This window comes from Peromyscus eremicus, chromosome 5 (genome assembly GCF_949786415.1).
Source record: "Peromyscus eremicus chromosome 5, PerEre_H2_v1, whole genome shotgun sequence".
Classification (NCBI taxonomy): Eukaryota; Metazoa; Chordata; class Mammalia; order Rodentia; family Cricetidae; genus Peromyscus; species Peromyscus eremicus.
Window position 1 is genome coordinate 124,660,455 of NC_081420.1, and position 17,179 is coordinate 124,677,633.

General features: G+C 50.3%; 1 protein-coding gene across 5 annotated transcripts in view; it reads left to right on the forward strand.

The window, feature by feature from the left end:
- Positions 1-3,233: 3,233 nt before the first annotated feature.
- Rfx1 (regulatory factor X1) overlaps positions 3,234-17,179 on the forward strand; it is a 35,355-nt gene continuing 21,409 nt past the window's right edge. For 3 of the 5 annotated variants that reach the window (XM_059264384.1, XM_059264387.1, XM_059264388.1), the window contains exons 1-3: positions 3,234-3,352; positions 3,496-3,922; positions 14,275-14,613. In XM_059264384.1, coding sequence (XP_059120367.1) covers positions 14,316-14,613 — 298 coding nt within the window. In that variant the 5' untranslated portion in view covers positions 3,234-3,352; positions 3,496-3,922; positions 14,275-14,315. The remainder of the gene's footprint in view (positions 3,353-3,495; positions 3,923-14,274; positions 14,614-17,179) is intronic. The other 2 variants (XM_059264385.1, XM_059264389.1) reach the window with 2 other exon arrangements.

Here is a 17,179-nt window from a genome sequence, read left to right on the forward strand (position 1 = left end):
TTTTAACATCCTGTGTCCTAAAAAGCTTTCCTCCAAGATGCAAGGTTGTAATCTGCTACACAAGAGCTTGCAGGTGCAGGAATGTATGTGTGTGCGGAGAGCAGAGGGCAGCATTGGCTGTCAGTCACCAGGCACCCCTCTTCAATGGCATGGGGCTCACTGACTTGGCTGGCTGGATATAAACCTTAGGAACTCTCCTCTCTCAACCTGTCCAGTGGAGGGGTTACAGGCATGCACCATCATGCCCAGTTTCATGTGGGTTCTGAGAGTCTCGTACTTGCAAGGCAAGCGTGTACCCATCGAGACATCTGTCTAGACCCCTCCTTCTTTTCAGTGACTGAGGACAAACCCAGTCCTTGAGCACGCCAGGCAAGCACTCTGCCATTGAATCCAGCTCAAGCCCTGTGGCTTCCTGTCACTTTAATGTACACCTCCGCCCTTTCCACTTCCTGTGAACTGGTGCACTGTGTGGGTGCAAGGCTTGAACCAGGCTGGTGTTCTAGGCAGGTGTGTCCCCAGAAAGTTTCTGTGAACTTCCTTTTTCAGTTGTTGAAGACATGCTGGCCTTGGCTCTGCTTCTGCCGATCTCAGGGTTCAGGGTCCTCTGGGAGTTGGGGAATGGCGGGAAGTGCAAATAAGGCTTCTAGGTACCTCTCCACAATGAGGAGTCTCCCTCTAACCCAAAACCTAAAGTCTTGCTGGAGTTTGCTTTTCTGCCCTCTGGCCCGGATGTCTTTCAGTTCTTGGGAGGCTCTCACTCTCAGGGTTGAGTACAGCTGTTATTTCTAGATAGGCAGGGGGAGCCATGTTCTAGGTCGTCATGGAGTAGTTTTTACTGACGCTCACACATGGGACATGGGAAAGCCTAACCAGGGACACGGGCAGCTGAATGCTGCATCTCCAGAAGCAGGTGGAGCAACTCTATTCCTTGGAGTCCCTCAATTGTTCATCGTCCCCAGGGAGCCTGCTTCACTTGCCTGGGATATTGCATTTCTACAGAATTACCTGGCAACCAGCAGCATCAGCCAGATGTGGGCCTCCTCCTTTGTCTCCGCAATCCCTTTGTCTGACCTTGTTTTGTGGAGATGGAGACAGAACCAGGGCCTCAGTTATGCATTCCAACACAAAACCACACCCCCAACCCTCAGTGGGGTATTGAGGCTGTGCTATAGCTGAGCAACATCTAAACTCTTTCTTTATTGGTGGATTTCAGGCAGGTGCTCTATTGGTGAGCTATTATGTTCCCACCTCTTTTTTTTTTTAACTGTTAAAAACATTTTAAGAACAATTAGAAGCTGGATGTGGTGGTGCACACCTTTAGTCTCTGTGCTGTGAGTTCAAGGCCAGCCTGGTCTACAGAGAGAGTTCCAGGACAGCCATGGCTACACAAAGAAAACCTAGCAAGAAAAACCAGGAGAGAAAGACAGAGAGAGAGAGAGAGAGAGAGAGAGAGAGAGAGAGAGAGAGAGATATTTTTACGTGCATGGGTACTCCTGCCTGCATGTATGACTGTGTCTGGTTCCCTCGGAGGCCAGGAGAGGGTGTCACATTCCTTGAAGCTGAAGTCACAGGTGGTTGTGAGCCCAAACTGCCTTGTGGGTGCTGGCTAGCTGCCTATCTGGCCTGATTCAATCTTCCTGCCTTGGACTGCAGAGTGGCCCAGGCCTTCCTCCTTCTAGGTTTTGTGGTGCTTGTCCCATACCCCCTCATTTTAAGGGGTTCTTCTCCTCAGAGAATACTGGTTACAGAAGCCTCTCTCTTCTGTCTCTCCTCTCTTCCATTGCCGGAGCAGCTACAGGACCTGTCTTACTTGTGACTGTTTATTGGGGTTCTGATATAGACAAGACAAAGACAGGAGACTTACATACATTATATATACATATATATACATGTACATATGTGTGTATATATATATATATATATATATATATATATATATATATATATATATATATATTTAGTTTTTCGAGACAGGGTTTCTCTGTGTAGCTTTGCGCCTTTCCTGGATCTCGCTTTGTAGACCAGGCTAGCCTCGAACTCACAGAGATCCGCCTGGCTCTGCCTCCTGAGCGCTGGGATTAAAGGCGTGCGCCGCCACAACCACCACTGCCGCCGCCGCCGCCGCCGCCGCCGCCACCACCGCCACAACCACCACCGCCCCAGCTGACTTATGTTTTTACACTTACAATTCAGGACCTGGCATAGGAGAAGTATGGGGAACAGGCTCAGAGAGGTGGAGCCATTTTGTCTTTAGAATACAGCAGAGCTGGAATGAAGGCTCCAGTTCCTGAACCTTTCTCCACCCCTAGCTCCACAGGTATGAAATGGCAAAACTTAAGGTGTGGTGGTTCACCCCTGTAATCTCAGCACTGGGAGGGTGGGGTGGGGACAGGAGAGTCAGTTCGAGGTCATCCTCAACTTCAGAAGGGGGTCTAAAGCCAGCTGTGGGCTTCAGACCCTGTCTTTAAAAAAAAAGATCATTTTTTGAGCTGGGACTTGCCATATAGCTCAGCTCCAGCAATCTTCCTGCCTCAGCCTGCAAAGCAGCTGTGCCTCCAGGGCCACTCTACCCAACTTGGCCATTTCTGAACATTTTTGATGTAGGCAATAGTTATGACACAACTGGTATAGCAAAATGATTACTATATAGGAATTAGCATATTCATCATCTCTCACAGTTACTCATGTTCTCCTGTGGAAAGAGCAGTTGGAATCTCATTTAGAAAGAAAATCTGACTCAATAAACAAAAATATTTGAGCACAAGATCCAACCCTGAGCTGCAAGACTCATCTCACCCTAATCTCAGTGCCAGCAGAACGATCGCATTTAACATTTGACATTTTGTTCATCGTGGGTCTACTTTTTCCCATTAATTGATATTTTAAAATACTGCATTAGAATATTATCTTGGTGACTAATTTCTGAGCTCGAGGAACTCACTCCGGCCGGGGCTATTTCTGTTTTACCTTCTCTGGCTGAAGCTGACTTATCTCTTGGGGAAACTGAGGTCCAGAGCGGCGGGGAGCTCTGGGGACAGACTGCCGCTGACCTTTGCTTATCGTCCTCTCATTAAATCCCCGTCTGCCAGAGACCTTTTCGCCGCCTGCGTCGCCGAGATAGCGGCTCAGCCAGGCCGTGACCTTTTCGAGGTTCTGACTCGCCCAGCACCGGCCCATGCCTCGCCACGCTCTGGGACTGGGAGAACGCGCCTGTGACGTCATCGAACTCCGAGCCCGGCCTCCGCCGCTGACGTCACAGAAGGGCAGCGCTGAGTCGCAGCGTTCCTTGGGGGTTAGGAGCGTGAGAGGCCAGAAAGTGGCCCAGCGAGAGGAAGTCTTGCGGTTCCCATCGGTACGTAGGGCCGGGACTACAACTCCCGACGCTCCATGCTCCTGGCAAGAGAGCGCGACAAACTTTTGGACGAGATTGATATCTCCCTAGTCCAACCAGAAGGCCGACTTTAGAGCGTCATCCCGCCCCTTTGTAATTCTCAGGGCTGCTTCCTCGCGCGAGTGACGGGCTTCGCTGCCTTCTAGGGTTCAGACTCCTCTGACGGACGTCCGAACCGAGGAATCGGAGCTCCGACAAGTCCAGAGGGTGTTGAAAAGCATGGACGATCACCAATAGCATGCCGGAAGAGCCCGGCGCCGTCCAATCGCCGCCCTGGAGCCCCGCCCCGGCGTGTGACGTAGTAGGGTGGGTAGCAACAGTTGCCCCGGTGAGGGAAACGGAGGCGCCATAGCCACGGTAGTCGTGGCGACCAAGCAACCCAGCAACGCCAGTCAACAACAACAACCGCGGCCGCCCCCCGCCCCCACGCCCCCGGCCCGGCCTGGGGACCCCGGCGCGCGTGGTCCCCTCTGCACAGCGCCCACGCACCTCCTCAAAGCCTTCCGCGGACACAAGTGCGGAGAAGCCGAGGTAACCGGGGCAGCGCCTGGCAAGCTGGGCGCGCCGGGGCGAGCGGCGGGGCCCGCGCGGCGCCTGTCGCTTGAGTACAGTCCTGAGGGAAGGGGCGGGCGGTCAAAATGGCGGCGGCGACTGTCGGGACCGTGGGGGAGGGGGCCGGGGTTCGGCCCGGCGACACCACCCGCCCCCGGCCCCGCAGCCCGGCCCCCGCGAGGGGCGGGTGCTCGCAGGCCGCGGGCGAGTGGAGGTCGGGCGGCTGGGGCGGGGGGCGCTTTTATGTGCCGGGAGGTGCGGCGAGGCGGGCCTACCGAGGCTGGACCAATGACAGCGTGCGGAGGCGGGGCGTGACTGGGGGAGGGCGGGGCCTAGCGTCCCTCCGCCTTCGGAGTCGGGTGCGGCCGCCGCCACCCGGACAGTCAGGGTCTTCCCGAAAAGAAGCCGCTGGTCGGGTACCTGCCTAAGATTCAGAACTTGGACGTTCGACTATTCCGTTTCAGGCCTTTGTTTTCCTTCCTATAAAATGGGGAAAATTGTTGCCATCCTTCATTACAGTAACTTCTAATTCCTTCTGGGAATTTCCCCGGGACTCATCCTTAAATTCTCATATTCTCTCTCTCTCTCTCTCTCTCTCTCTCTCTCTCTCTCTCTCTCTCTCTCTCTCACACACACACACACACACACACACACACACACACACACACACACACACACACACCACGTCTACTGTTTCTCAGTGAGATTTGATAAATTGTTAGTATTGATTGCAAATGACCTCCACTTCTAAACCCGGGAGAAGGTGAAGATGGTCAAGTTTCAATCTGACTCTTTAGCCTGGGGGATTTAGTTGTCAGAATTTGAAGTTCCTGCTGGAGAGAAGTGATCTTAGGCCGCAAATTTAGAGGATCTGAAATTGTTCTCTGGGGTGCCGTCTCAGCTGTGCGGTGGTACAGGTGTGGGCTCTTGTTCCTGGAGGTAGGACTCTTCTCCCTAGTCAGTAAGGTCTTGTGGAAACAGCAGACCAATGGAGCTGTCCTAGATTCCTTAAGTCACGTCTCTTGACCCACCACATGTTTATGTCAAGTCAGTGTAAGAGGGTCAGATGTTATATTATAGGTGGTACCAGTCCCACGTGGGCAGGAGCAGATGTGACATCAGAAGCAAGGAGAGACACATCTGTTAGTGCATGACCTTTGCAGCTGCTTTTGGGGTGCAGAAGTAGGCAGCCAGGCCGTGTGCTGTTCCCTGCCTTGCATTTGCGGGCACTGGTCTATACTGCAGCCAATAGGATGACTGACTTTGAGCCAGGTGGAGCTCTCTGAGTTCGAGGCCAGCCTGGTCTACAGAGCGAGATCCAGGACAGGCACCAAAACTACACAGAGAAACCCTGTCTTGGGAAACCAAAAAAAAGAAAAAAGAAAAAAAGAGACTGACTTTTCCATTGGAAATTAAGCAGGGAAGTATGGGCTCCCACTTGTAGCGACTTTTCCTATTCTCTTCAAAGGGTTTTCAAAGTTATGACTATGCACATTAACCTTCAGGAAGATGCTGGGGTTAGTTAGGTTGCTTTAAAAAAAAAAAAAGTGTTCAGCTTCTATGAGGGAAGGCTGACTTTGAACAGAAAGTGATTGATTCTCTGGTTTAATCGACTGCTTGAACATCCTCCTTTCCAGCAATTCTCACAGTTGAAGGGCCCAGAAGGGTCATTTGACTGGGGAAGGTTGGTACTGACTCAGTTTCTTTTTACCTAAAACACTTACTCTGTTGCTGTGTGTTCTTGGGTGAATCATGTCACTTTTGGGGAGGCCTCCGTGTGCTCTCATCTAGAGGCACAACTTCAGATTACTGTGTATGGATCCCATGAAATGTATCCCACGTGAAGCATCAAATACATTGTAGGGCTCAAATGATGTCACTTCCTGTCCGCCCTCGGAATTAGCTGGTGTTTTCTATCATTTTGTATGAGAGAGAAGGCTGATGCCGTGAGTTGATGACAGGAAGCTGGAGACCAGGAGTGCAGCTTCTTTTTCCTCTTCTCTCTTCTGGTGATTGAACTTAACGCACCCCCCAAACTAGGCAATTGCTCTGCATTGCGCTGTACACCCAGCCCTACTTTTTACTTTCAAAAAAATTTAAATGTTTACTTTTTGTGTGTATGTGTGTACATGAGCATGCATATGCGCTACAACATGCATGTGGAGGTTGGAGGCCTGCTGGTGGCAGTGGTACCTACCAGTAGATCCATGGGTTAGAACTCAGGCTTGCTTAGCAGCAGCTGCTTTTACATCCTAAGTCATCTTAATGGCCCATTTTATTTTTTGAGACATGGCCTTGCTAAGTTGTCCAGGCAGGCCTTGAACTTGTGATCCTCCTGCTTAGCTTCCTGAGTAGCTGAGATGACAGATCTGTGCCACCAGGCCAGACTTAGTGCTCCGCTTCCTGTGGGGAGGTGTAGCCGACTCTGCTTGCACTTGAGTGGCTTTTGTTTCTGCGAATACCCAGGAAAAAGTGCTGTCCGGGCAGAGGCCTTGGCTCAGCTGCCAGCTCGCTAGCACTGAGCAGCACTGTGAGGAAGGCAGGAAGAGTGTTTTTTTAAACAAGGATTTGCCCTCCTTCTTGACAGCCCTGAACCTAGGGAGGGTCTCATGTGTGTAGGTCGTATTGTGCACCAGGAGGGATGGCAGTCACAGGGTCAGCCAGCATCTGCTACTGCAGAGGCTGGAACCTCCACCCAGCAGCTCAGTGGCCTCCCACCGGCCCACCTTCCATGCTCACTAGCCCTGTCTCCATTCAGCTGCACACCTATGCCCAATGCCCCGTGACAGCTGAGTTCCCCAGGGCTTGGGACTCAATGGAGAACACCTGCCCAGTGTGTGTAAGACCCTGCATTCCATCCCTAGCACTGCAAAAAAGAAAACAAAAAGGTTGAACTCCCAGTATATGCCCATCGGCGTTCTGGACTGGGGATGAAAGGGGGCCCTTATGGAGCTTGCCTTTCCAGTTCACGAGGGAAGAGAAACGGTAGGGAATAAACAAACGGCTATACAGTGGCAAAAACATTCAAGGGAGTGTGTGCTTCAGAGTACCAGGGGACCAGGGGAAGTGGCCTGACTGTTAAGGAGCTAGGCTTGGGACAGGGTCAGAAGCAAATGTAAGTCGGGGGGAAAGGAGGTACTGAGGCAGGAGGGAATGGGAGCCAGAACAAGAAACACAGGGTCTGAAGGGACTGGTCCTGAAGGCCCCACAGTCATTAGAAGGACTGTGAGTGTCACATGTTCTCAGTGAGACAGGACACAGTCCAGAAAGGATCCTGTAGGATGTGGAGGCAGTCCTGAGGACAGGTGCTTCAGGGGTCCATGTGAAGATGCAGCGTCACAGATGTCTAAAGGAGAAGTAGCCAGCCCAGAATCGGAGTCAGATGACTGGCCAAGTCAATCAGACAAGGACAGGGTGGGGTGCAGCGCTACACCCGACTTTCCCACTTCCCTCCAAGTCCATTACCAAAGCTGTTCTACAGATGAGCTGAGTAGTTTCTCTGTCTTGTAACCATTTGGTCCTAGAATCTGACATTTGTGACCTGGATCTATCATACCAGCTGTAGCCTGCTGCCTGTGTTTGAAGGGATGCAACCTCTCCTTACATAGGCTGGGCTGGGCTCTACGGCCTTGCACCTCCAGCCCTGTTGTCTGTGTATGAGTGAGAGCTAAGAATGATTTTTACAGTTTGGGATGATTAGAAAAGGTCAAAAGAATACTTTATAATGTGAATATTTTATGAATTTCATGTCATAAAAAATCATAAAATTCAAGTCTGTGTCTCGAGTTGGTTTTCTTGCCCCCAGTCTGCACACCTGCTCACCTGTTGCTCTGTCACAGTGCATTGGCAGAGCCAATTGGGTACCAACAGACACTGTCTGTCCACAGAACCAAACATAGTTACTCTCAAGGAATGGGTTCGAGCATTCACCAGAAACTAGCCGTTGGCTTTGAAGACCATGTTGTTAGTGATTGGTTCAACAGGTCATTGACAGCGCACGTGGGCTTCCTGCAGGTTCCTTTTCTGTGTAGTACCTTCCATGAAACAAGGGTCTTATGCTCAGGTGCATGGGAAATATGCATGCCACATCTACATGTGTGATTCATTGGCCTCTAGAGAGCCCCAGGCTTGACCTTGCTCATGTGGGAGGGATGGGTGAGTCCTCAGAGAAGGACCCATGAGCATAGGCTTTTGGAGCCCTTTCCTGCCAGAGAGCAGCTGGCTCTGTGGCAACCTGGGCTAGGTAGTCCTGAACTTCTGGAGTTATTAGGGGACTAGCTAAGTTATACTTGGGGCCACCACAGACTTCCAAGCAACAGAACCCGGTGATCTGCATGTTAGTCACCTCCCCAGGGACTGCCTGTTAGGTGCATGCTTAGTTGTGAATGGATGTCAGGAACAGCATTTACTGTCCATAGTACCAGCTGGCTGCTAAGTGATTTACAGTGGTCCTATGAACCCTGCTCACAGATAGGTAAACTAAGGCACAGAAGACAGTCAATAACAAATGTTTAGGAAAAGGTTCATATGAGGCAGATGCTAATGGCTACAAACCCTGAGCCAGGTTGGCTCGGATGCAGTCCCTTAACAATAGCAAGAAGATGTGATGCTCTCTGTGTGGTGGAGTATGGCCTCTTTCCTGTCTTGATGCCTAAGTCCTTGGCAGGGGTGGGATGGGGTGATATTGAGGCTGCCTGCTGCCCCATATCTTGCTTGGGCCCTGTAGTCTGAACCACTGTTCATCCTCTGGGCTCTCACAGGATGGCCAAGCACCAGGTAGTTCCAGGGCTACACTGACTGTCTCTTTCTCTCTCTCTCTCTCTCTCTCTCTCTCTCTCTCTCTCTCTCTCTCTCTCTCTCTCTCACACACACACACACACACACACACACACACACACACACACACATGTGTCATACACACATATGAGAAGTGTTGTTTTTTTACTCTTTTGGGGGCCGCCATCCAGCTCCCAGATAAATCGCACTCGGAGACTTATTCTTACTTATGAATGCCTGGCCTTAGCTTGGCTTAGTTTCTAGCCAGCTTTTCTTAACTTATCCCATCACCTTTTGCCTCTGGGCTTTTTCCATTCTCTTACTTGTGTAAATCTTACTCCTACTCTGTCTTGCTGTGAAGCTGGGTGGCTGGCCCATGATGTCCTCCTCCTTCTCTGGCTCCTAGATCTCTCCTTCCTTCTCCCAGATTTCTCCTTCCATTTATCATCTCTGCCTTCCAGCCCTGCCTATTTATCTCTCCTGCCTCACTATTGGCTGTTCAGTTCTTTAGACAGACAAAGTAACACAGGTTCACAGAGTTAAACAAATGCAACATAAACAAAAGTAACATCCCTTAAAATAATATTCTACAACATTTCCCCCTTTTTGACTAAATAAAAATGAAAGGGTTTTAACGTAAACATAGTAAGCCTATATATAATAACAATTATCAAGTAAGGATTACATTCACAATATTCTGTCTATTTATAGTTAGTGTATTCAGAGAAAATAATGCATTATTTACCCTATCTTAGTGAATCCAAAGTTTTACACCTAACTTACTGTCATAATTAAGGAAAACTGCAACTATAACTATCTAGTCTTCAACTCCATCAAAGACCCAGAAGGATGTAATATTGTCTTACAACAGAGACATTTGGCTTCCTGGACAGTCATCCAGAGTTCTCTATAACGTTGGGGCATCCACCTTCAGCCTACATGCCTAGAGTATCTGGCAGACTTTTCATTGAAGCAGGAAATTTGAAGGACTATCCAGCCTTGTATTGGCAAAATTCATCAGTCACTTTCCTCTGTGTCTTGCAGAATGTCTGACAGACTCTTTTGTGAAGCAGGAAATTTGAAGGACTGTTCTGCCTTGTTTTGGCAAACTCTTTTTTTCCTGTGTGTCCTGCACATCCAGTCTGCACAGCACATAGTCAAACAGTCAAAGGCAAAAACGGTTTTTTGCCCAGTGGCTAACTTTGCTACAATGAAAGCAAACTCCATAAGGAGTTTCTTCAATGTCCATCATCTCTGAAGTAAATTGGTGCTGCCAGGAACAGATGTGTCTCATTGTCATGGAAAAACTTTGTTACCAAAACATAAAATGCCATATTCTGTAGGTCTTTGAAAGGTTTGAAGACCATCTATCTATATGATCTGGAAAGCACACCTAACATCTACAAATTTGGTTGTTATAAATGACTAACCACTAACCTATATTTCCTGATTATCCTATATAGTTTATAATATCAGCTTTCAAAAACTAGGACTTTATATTTTTAAATAAACTGCATAGGTACAATACCTTAAACAAGAATAGAAACATATATACAATATGTTCTAACAAAAATGACCTTAAAATTTTTATCAAAATACAAAAATCCTTTAAACAAGAGTAGAAACATATATACAGTGTAACAAAAATAACTTTGAATTTATATCAATATACTATATTCCCCTAAATAATAGCAAACATCCATAACCCACCAAATAACCAAATAATCAAAGCCCCCCACACCCTCTTGGGAATGTGGATGTCGTTTTCTCCAAACTGCTTCCTATTTGTCTGTGGGTGAAGCATCTTTAGGGTCCCAGAGAGAAAATTTTGAGATAATGACCAAGTCCTGGGAAGACCAGCAGTAATCTTTGCTGATAGATATCACCTATCAAGTTTCAGGAGGTCTCCCCTGATCAAACCTGATCCATATTAACCCTGAAGAAATCCACAGCCTCTCATCACCTGTGGGAACAAAACTCCAGAGCATTTTTTGATTTCCAGTCAGCAAATATATTTTTTGACTTTTTAAAAGTTAAGGCATTCCTAAAGTACATAAGCTGATTGATTTCAACAGTCCCTCTTTCAATTCCAGATCTCTTTGCAGCTGTCCTTTGCTTTTCAACAATCAAAAAAAATTCAAAATTAACACAATAATATATGGGATCCAGACTCCTTGTATATTTCCCATCTTATGTGGCTTTTTTCTTTTATATTACTTTTAGTCTCTCTTTAAAGACTTTATTTTATAAACTATTCTTTTTTTTCCTATGACTATACCCTTTTCCCTTTTTTTTTTTTTTTTTTTTTTTTTGTTTTTTGTTTTTTGTTTTTTGAGACAGGGTTTCTCGTGTAGCTTTGCGCCTTTCCTGGATCTCGCTCTGTAGACCAGGCTGGCCTCGAACTCACAGAGATCCACCTGCCTCTGCCTCCCGAGTGCTGGGATTAAAGGCGTGCACCACCACCACCCGGCCCCTTTTCCTTTTCTTAAGCCTACGCACATTGTTGAACACACTGTAATCTACTTAGAGGTTTTTCTGTCTGGACCTCTTTTATTGCATGTCTTCAGCCTTTTTGACCGCACGTACGAGCAAACCTTAGACTGCTAACCGACACCTTGATTCTCCGGGTGCGACTCTCAGTTGGTTCCACTGGCTTCTCAGGTCGTGAAAGCCAAGCGTAAAACTCACGGCTGTCCAGAGGTTTGTCTGATCAGGAACTGCATTCAACCTTCCTAGTGTTCTAGAATGCTGATGCTTGCACAGTGGCAGGTGTTTTTACCTAGTTTTTTTTGTTCCTACTTCATGTAGGAACTGCTGCTCAAGAGCTCACTGACTGATTGGCAGAAACTGTCTGGCTGAAACTCTTAAAGGAGCCATGTCCCTTTTTTGTTTGTTCCGCTTTCTCAGGCTCTAGATGGATATTCGAGAGCCCCATGTTGGTACAACATTTTGTTGTTGTGTTCGGTCTTTGGTTTTTTTTGGTCTTTTGGGGGCCCATCACCCAGCTGAACTCCCAAATATATCACACACACACACACACACACACACACACACACACACACACACACACGCTTATTCATACTTACGAATGCTTGGCCTTAGCTTGGCTTAGTTTCTAGCCAGCTCTTCTTAACTTTAAATTATCCTGTCTACCTTTTGCCTCTGGGCTTTTCTTTTCTTCCTTCTGTAAAGTTTACTCTCTTACTCCGACTTGCTGTGTAGCTGGGTGGCCGGCCTCTGGAGTCCTCCTCCTTCTCTGATTACTTCTTTCCTTGATCTCCCTCTCCCAGATTTCTCCTTCTACATCCTCTCTGCCTGCCAGGACCTTCCACCCTTTCTCCTGCCTTGCCATTGGCCACTCAGCTCTTTATTAGACCATTAGGTGTTTTAGACAGGCACAGTATCACAGCTTCATAGAGTTAAACAAATGCACCATAAACAAAAGTAACACACCTTAACATAATATTCCCCAACAGAGTGCCTGAAGCCCTGTTCCTGGGGAGCCCTTTTGTCTGGGGACAGAGTGCCTGAAGCCCTGTTCCTGGGGAGCCCTTTTGTCTGGGGACAGAGTGCCTGAAGCCCTGTTCCTGGGGAGCCCTTTTGTCTGGGGACAGAGTGCCTGAAGCCCTGTTCCTGGGGAGCACTCTTGTCTGGGGACTGTTGCAATCAGCCCTCAGTACTTTGCTCATTCCTCCCTTCCTCTTCCTCTCCCTTCCTTTTCCCCCTGGGAGTGGTTAAGTTCAAGCTCTGCATTGTCCCTGTGCAGGGCTGTTTCTCTGCTTCCCGCTAGGGATCCTCCTGAGTTTACCATCCGAGGGTGAAGCCTAGCTCTCCGGAGAGGCAGGCACAGGAAGTGGGTGCATGTTAAGGCTGCACTGTCATTTGGTCCCTCTAGTGCTCAGGCTGATTCCCCAGCTCTGCGGTCCTAAGGCTGAAGGTAGCAGGGCCTCTGGTAGGAAGGACAAGGAAGCTGTTGTCTGCTGAATGTTAGAAGTAATTAAGGTTCAGGCGGTGTTCTGGGCTACTGTTCACTGGTGCTGAGAGCACCCAGCATAGGCCATGAGCCTCGAGACTGAGTCAAGTTAGTGATAGACAGGATGCGTGGGTTCTGCGTGCTGAGCCGGGGGCTGCAGGGTGAGCAGTATCTGTTGTTTGGTTGCAGCTCTCCCCTTAGAGATCTCACGCTAGGTTGCCCTGCTCTAGAGGTCAGCCTGCTGACATGCCGTGGCACGGTGGTGCCAGAGGTCAATGCCGAAGCCTCCCAGTTGGCAGGCTCCCAGCTGGGTGCTTTGTGGTTCAGGGTCACAGGGTCACCTCCAGAGCCCAGGGCAGGACAAGGACACAGCTGAGGGCTGCAGTTTCTCCTTGAGGTGCTGGGAATGGGCACCCTCCAAAGGCATTGCCCATCTCATGCAAGGATAGGTCCAGTGCCGCCAGGAAAGCTTCTGCGCTGGCCAGAGGATCAGCTACTCCTCCCTCAGAAGCCCCCCACCCTGAACCTGCAGATCCATTACTGCCTCAGGGCCTGTGAATGGCATCCCTCTGTGATGACCCTCAGATGGCCACTTGGCTTTGACTCTGAGAGACAGCTTTCTCTGTGACTTGCCTTTCCACCCATGAGCTGTCAAGGGTTCAGACAGACCTACCACTTCCCTGCTGTGTGGCCTGGGGCTAGCATCTTACCTTCTCTGAGCAGCAGCTCATCTGGCAAACTCAGTCTCCATCCACCGTGGTGGTTGCAAATCTAAAATGGAGTATGTGATGGTTGGTGTTGGTTGTCAGCTTGGCAGATCTGGAATGCGCATGTCAGCAGGAGGCCTACGAGATGCCCACTTGAAGGTAGCATAGTGGCATATGTCATTCCAGAGGCTGGGCGCGGAAGGGTCACAAATACACGGTTAGCTTGGACTACACAGGGAAGGCCTGTTGCAGAAGACCCATGCTGAGGCTATGGCTTAGTGGTAGATTGTTTGCCTGGCGTGTGCACGGTCCTGGGTCCCATCCCCAGAGCACCAAAGAAAAGAGATTCCAGCACTCAGGAGGCAGAGGCAGGCAGATCTCTGTGAGTTCAAGGCCAACCAGGGCTACAGAGTGAGATCCTGTCTCAAAGGGGAGAGGTGTCATTGGTTCGATGGTGAGAGGAAGGACAGGTGCTCCAGATGCCACTGACACTCACCGCTTGACCCAAGTGACAGTCATACCATTTGTGGAGAGGAACACAGAGCCACTCGCAGTCTGGAGAGTTGTCCTGAGGCACTATAGGCATGTTCAGGTGCAGGAGGGGGGATGGGAGGGGAGGAGATGAAGGGGGTGTTGGAGGGCAAGAGCCACAGTCACAGCTCAGGATGAGGGTGGGGAATCCTGTCTCTATCTACTCCCAGATCTCCTACAGGGATGGTCCATTGCATCTAGCCAGGGATTTAATCAAGTTAGTGATGAGTCCAAAGACATCTCCAGGGAGCTGGGAGCTGTCCATTTTCCTCTGCTGGTAGATTAATTCTTTTTTTTTCTTCTTTTGTTTTTCTGTTTCTCTCTCCCCCGCTTTTCTTCTCAAGGAAGAGGAAAACCGCCTTATTTATTATCACTCACTGTTGGCATGGCAACACAGTCCTATGTTACTGAGCTACAGGCAGCCCCACAAGCATCCCAGCCGCCACAAGCCCCACCCCAGGCCCTGCCCCAGCCACCACCCCCAACAGCACCCCAGCCTCCTGCTGCAGCGACCCCCCAGCCCCAGTATGTCACCGAGCTGCAGAGCCCCCAGCCCCAGACGCAGCCTCCGGGCAGCCAGAAGCAGTATGTGGCAGAGCTTCCGGCTGCCCCTGCACCCTCACAGCCTGCCACACCTGCCCCATCCCCTGTGGCCCAGCAGTACATCGTGGTCACCGTCTCAGGTAAGTTCACACCCACATTTGTGGCTGGACTCTTAGAAAATCTCTGGGAGGAGTTTCGGGAAGCTCGGCATCCAGGGATCCTCTCTGGGGCTCCCTGTGGGATTTGGGACATCTTTGGGTAAAGGGAGTCAGGCCAAGCAGAGATGCTTCTGTATCCTGCTGGGATGTTCCTGTTTTTATCTGTCCCTAAGTAAAATGTCCCCAGAAAAGAAGATGGGATGGTGAAATTCAGTTTGCACACACCTACAAGAGTCAGGCTAACTACCAGCCCTGGGCCTCTTTGCCTAGGTCTTTTTTTTTTTTTTTTTTTTTTTGGGGGGGGGTTTTCGAGACAGGGTTTCTCTGTGTGGTTTTGGTGCCTGTCCTGGATCCCGCACTGTAGACCAGGCTGGCCTTGAACTCACAGAGATCCGCCTGGCTCTGCCTCCCGAGTGCTGGGATTAAAGGCGTGCGCCACCACCGCCCGGCTCTCTGCCTAGGTCTTAACTGCTGATACAGGGACCATTGTGGCTTCTATGTCTGGGGACACATGAGAGGTACTTAGAAGGCTAGCTAGAGGGGTCCTTGAGAGAGACTGTCTAGATGGCTGGGATATGTCCCCTCTCTTCCCTGGAAGGGCAGGACCTGGTGGCCAAGCAAGCTCCTGTGTCTATGACTACCCTTGTACCATGGAGAAAGTTCAATGTCACAGCATGAGATTGGGGAAAAGGGAAGGCCAGAATCAAGAGAAAAACCCAACCACTGAAGGTGGCCCATCCTGGCCCAGAGCCCGAGGTCTGTTTTGTCCCTCTGGGGGTCACTACAGATCCCCGTCCTCTGTCCCTCTCTCCCCTCCCCTTCTTGGGAAACGGGAAGGAGGAAGATGCTGCCTTCACACAACGCCCAGTGTGGTACTTGTCTGTGGTACTTCATCCTTGTCTGTGTGCTCTGCACTGTTTCTCCCACGCCTGAGCATGCAGCTGACCTTAGCGGGACCAGGTACCGGCCGGCGGCAGCATCTACAACCCCTCAGAGGTGGAGTAATCCCACGTGCCCCAGCCTCTCCTGCAGGTTCTGCAACTCCTGCCAGACTCGACCCTCTACAGACTCCTCTGTCAGCTAAGACACATAACCAGCCTGTTAGCCAGGACGCCTGGGGCCCGCCCTCTGCCGACATCTGCAGTCTGCTTCTTAGCCTCTTCTTTTAATGTCAGCTGTTCTCAGCCACCTGTGGCCTTGCTCCTGACAACTCCAGCCAGGGTCCCCTTCATCTCATCATGACCCATTGGCCATTCTAGGCTCTTGTTATCCTTGGCTTCTAGGCCGTGCTGGCACACTGTCCCCTCCTGCTGCAGACCTGTCCTGCACACCTGCCCAGGCTTCCTCACTTCCACCATCTCCTCTGTCGCCTCCACTCTCTTGCCTCACCTCTCAGATCCATTGCAGAAAGGGCTCAGGCTGGGCCCTCTCTGCTCCAGCAGTCATCCTCCCCTCGTGGTGGCCTCCTGAAGTGTCATGACTCCCTTTCCCTCCCTTCTTCCCAGTACTGGCATTGGAACCCAGGGCTTCACACACTCTAGGCCAGTGCTCTACGAATGAGCTACATCCCTAGCCCTCTTCTTACTTTTTATTTTGAGACAGGGTCTCCATAAGTTGCCCACACTGGTCCTGAAATTACTCTGTAAGCCAGGCTGGCCTTCACCTTGGCGTCCTTTTGCCTCAACCTCATCAGAAGCTGATGACAGGTTCATGCCACCAGATCCCAGTGTCAAAACTTTCCATGCTCCTGTTGAGGTCTCCGCCCTAGCCTCTGTCCTGAGGCCAAGGAGCCTGTGACTAGTCGAGTCCTAGTCCTGGCTACCAGAGGTCAGACTGGTCTCTGGAGCCAGCTTGGCAGATGGCTTTCAGAACGCCACCCAGGCCCAGCTTAGCCTCTGCTCCTGTCCTGCCCCTCCGAGGATTGCTGCTGCACCCCACCCTCTACTTCCTAAGCCCACCCAGATTCTCCACCTCTACCATCTCCATGGCCAACCCTAATGATTAGCTTCTTAGGTCTTGCTCTCACGGCAGTAACAAGGAGCCTGTCCCTGGCTGTCACTTAGGCCCCTTCACATCCTATCTCAACCCAGATTCCAGAGAGGATCCCCTAGGGCTTGGAGTTGGCAATATTGGAAGGCTGGCCCCACCTCAGAGAAGGGTTTTAAAAGTACCCCATAAGCCAGATGTGGGGATGAACACCTATAAACTCACTGGGGAGGCTGCAGCTGGAGAATTCCGAGTTCCAAGCTAGCCTGGGCTACAGATCAAGATCTTGTCTCAAATTTTTCTTTTCCACATCATGGGCTTCCTAATAAGCCCCAAGTGCCTGTCTCTAGCCCACCAGCCTTTAGCCTGTGCCCTGACATACCGCTTCGGCCTCGGCAGTCTCCTGTCCCCATGCCAGATCGCTAGCTTAGCTACTTCCTCCCCTTCTGACCCTGGCACCCTCTACCTCAGCATACCCAGCTAGCCCTCTGTCGTTACCTCCAGGTCTCTTCCTCAGAAGCCACTTCCCTGCCTCTGCTCCTACTCATCATCTTCCTTCACT